Source organism: Penaeus vannamei, chromosome 3 (genome assembly GCF_042767895.1).
Source record: "Penaeus vannamei isolate JL-2024 chromosome 3, ASM4276789v1, whole genome shotgun sequence".
Taxonomy (NCBI): domain Eukaryota; kingdom Metazoa; phylum Arthropoda; class Malacostraca; order Decapoda; family Penaeidae; genus Penaeus; species Penaeus vannamei.
In genome coordinates this window covers 3,264,825-3,267,324 of record NC_091551.1, presented here as the reverse complement: position 1 = coordinate 3,267,324, position 2,500 = coordinate 3,264,825, and the positions used below count along the sequence as shown (strand labels likewise).

Sequence of the window (2,500 nt, the reverse complement as noted above, 5' to 3'; positions counted from 1 at the left end):
CCCATTCTTCTCACTCAACCACCCCATCCTTCCCCTCCACCTCCCACCCCCAATCCCCCACTCCCCCTTCCCCCCACCCCCTCCCCTACTTACAACTTGAGAGTAAGCTCCTAAAGGAAGATCCTAAACCCTTTTATGGTTCATTCTGGTGCCTAAAATTCCCCTCTTCCCCCCCCCCCCGTCCTTGTTTTAGAACTCGGCTCAGATGACGTCCATTTTACGTTCGCTGACGTCAATAAAAAGTTTTTTTTTCATTAGTATTGTTGGGTTTTTGTCTAATTGTTGTTGTTATTATATTCTGATTAGGGTGGGGTTCTTTTCTGATTGTTTTTTTTTTTTTCGTTCATATGGAAAATCGAAGAAAGAAATCCTTCCTTCTCTCTCTCTCCATTTTCCCTCCTTCCTTCACTCTCTCTCCATGTCCCTCCTTCCTTCCCTCTCTCTCCATTTCCCTCTTTCCTACCCTCTCTCTCCTCTTCCCTCCTTCCTTCCCTCTCTCTCTCCATGTTCCCTCTCCCCCCCCTCTCTCTTCCATGTTCCCTCTCTCTCCCCTCCCTCTCTCTCCATTTCTCTCTCTCCATCCTCTCCCACCCCTTCCCCTTCTCTCTCCCCCTCTCTCTCCATTCCTTCCCTCTCTCCCTGTCTCCCCGTTCCCTCTCTCCCTCTCCTCCCTTTCTCTCTCTCTCTCCCTTTTCCCTCCTTCCCTCTGCTTCCCATTTCCCTCTCTCCTCTCCTTTCTCTCTTTCCTTTCTCTCTCTGCCTCCATCCTCTCCCCTTCCCTCCCTCTCTCTCCCTTCCCTCCATCCTCCCCCTTCCCCCCTCTCTCTCCCACTTCCCTCTCTCCTCTCTCTCCCACTTCCCTCTCTCCTCTCCTCTCTCTCTCTCTCCCTTCTCCCCCTCTTCCCTCCTCCCGCAGAAGATACGTTACAAAAGTTGATGATGGCTGATGGCGAGTGCTCAACTTCCTCCAACAAGTCCGGACATAACACACTGGTTCGGAGTTTACTGCACGGAGCTTCACCCTCCCGGATTGGGGGCGAGGAAAGATGGGGAGGGAGGGGAGAGGGTAGAGGGTAGAGGGGAAGGGAGGGGAGAGGGAGGGGGAAGGGGAGAGGGGAAAGGGAGGGGAGAGGGAGAGGGAGGGAGGGGGAGAGGGGAGAGGGAGGGGAGAGGGAGAGGGAGGGAAAGGGAAGGGAAGGAGGAAGGGGAGAAGGGGAGAGGAAGGGAGGGGAAGAGGGAAAGGGAGGGAGGGGAAGGGGAGGGGAGAGGGAGGGGAGGGGAGAGGAGGGGAGAGGGAGGGAGGGGAAGGAGGGAGAAGGGGGGGAGAAGGAGAGGGAGGGAGGGAGGGGAGAGGGAGGGTTAGGCAGGGAGGGAGAGGGAGGAGAGAGGGAGAGGGAGGGGAAGGTATATGGGGTGTGGGGGGGAGGAGAGAGGGAGGGGAAGGGAGGAGAGGAGAGGAGGGGAGAGGAGGGAAAGGGAGGGAAAGGGAGGGGAAGAGGTGAGGAGGAGAGAGGGAGGGGAATGGGAAGGGGAGGGGAATGGGAGGAGAGAGGAGGGGAAGGGGGAAAAGGGAAGGGGAGTGAGAGAGGGAGGGGAATGGGAAGGGAGGGGAATGGGAGGAGAGAGGGTGACGGGAGGGGAGGGGAAGGGGGAGAGGAGGAGAAAGAGGGAAAGGAAGGGCAGAGGGAGGGGAGACGAAGAAGAAAGAAAGACAGAAAAAATAAGGAAGGAAAATTTGAAGGGAGCAAGCGAAGGATGATGAGAAGAAACAAAAAGAAAAAAAGAAGAAACACAAAATACAAAAAGAAGAAAGTGAATAATAAGTAGAGAAAGAAAAAAAAAGTAAAAAAGCAAAAAACAAAACAAAGAGGAAGAAGAAAAAAAATGGCTCAAAGAAGAAGAACAAGAAGAAGAAGAAGAAAAAAACAAGATCTTTTTTTCGACGGCGGCAGAGAAGCCAGGACTGTCTCCTCCGCCAGTGCTCGAGTCCGCAACGTCTGCAGGAGAAGGTCCTTGAGTCCTCCAGGAAGGCGAAGGAGGAGCTGAAGAAACCCGAGGAGGAGGAGAATTAGGAACCTGACTCAGCTAAGTTTGTATTCTGAAAGGGGAAGATCCTTGCTTTATGAGGAGGAGGAGGAGGAGGAGGAAGAGGAGGAGGAGGAGGAGGAGGAGGAGGAGGAGGAGGAGGAAGAGGAGGAGGAGGAGGTGGAGGAGGAGGAGGGGAGGAGGAGGAGGAAGAGGAGGAGGAGGGAGGGAGGAGGAGGAGGAGTGGAGGAGAGGAGGAGGAGGAAGAGGGGAGGGAGGGGGAGGAGGGAGGAGGAGAAGGTGGGAGGGAGGAGGAGGAGGGAGGGAGGGAGGAGGAGGGAGGAGGAGGAGGGGGAGGAGGAGGAGGAGGAGGAGGAGGAGGGAGAGAGAGAGGGAGAAGGGGGAGAGAGGAGGAGGAGGAGGGAGGAGGGAGGGAGGAGGGGAGGGAGGGAGGAGGGAGGAGGAGAGGAGGGGA

General features: G+C 55.8%; 1 protein-coding gene across 1 annotated transcript in view; it reads left to right on the top strand.

The window, feature by feature from the left end:
* Positions 1-946: 946 nt before the first annotated feature.
* Positions 947-2,500, top strand: part of LOC138866442 (prothymosin alpha-like) — a gene marked incomplete at its 3' end in the record, with an annotated part of 1,882 nt that continues 328 nt past the window's right edge. Inside the window, exons 1-2 of the mRNA XM_070139046.1 lie at positions 947-993; positions 2,106-2,199. Of these exons, the coding sequence (XP_069995147.1) occupies positions 947-993; positions 2,106-2,199 (141 nt within the window). The remainder of the gene's footprint in view (positions 994-2,105; positions 2,200-2,500) is intronic.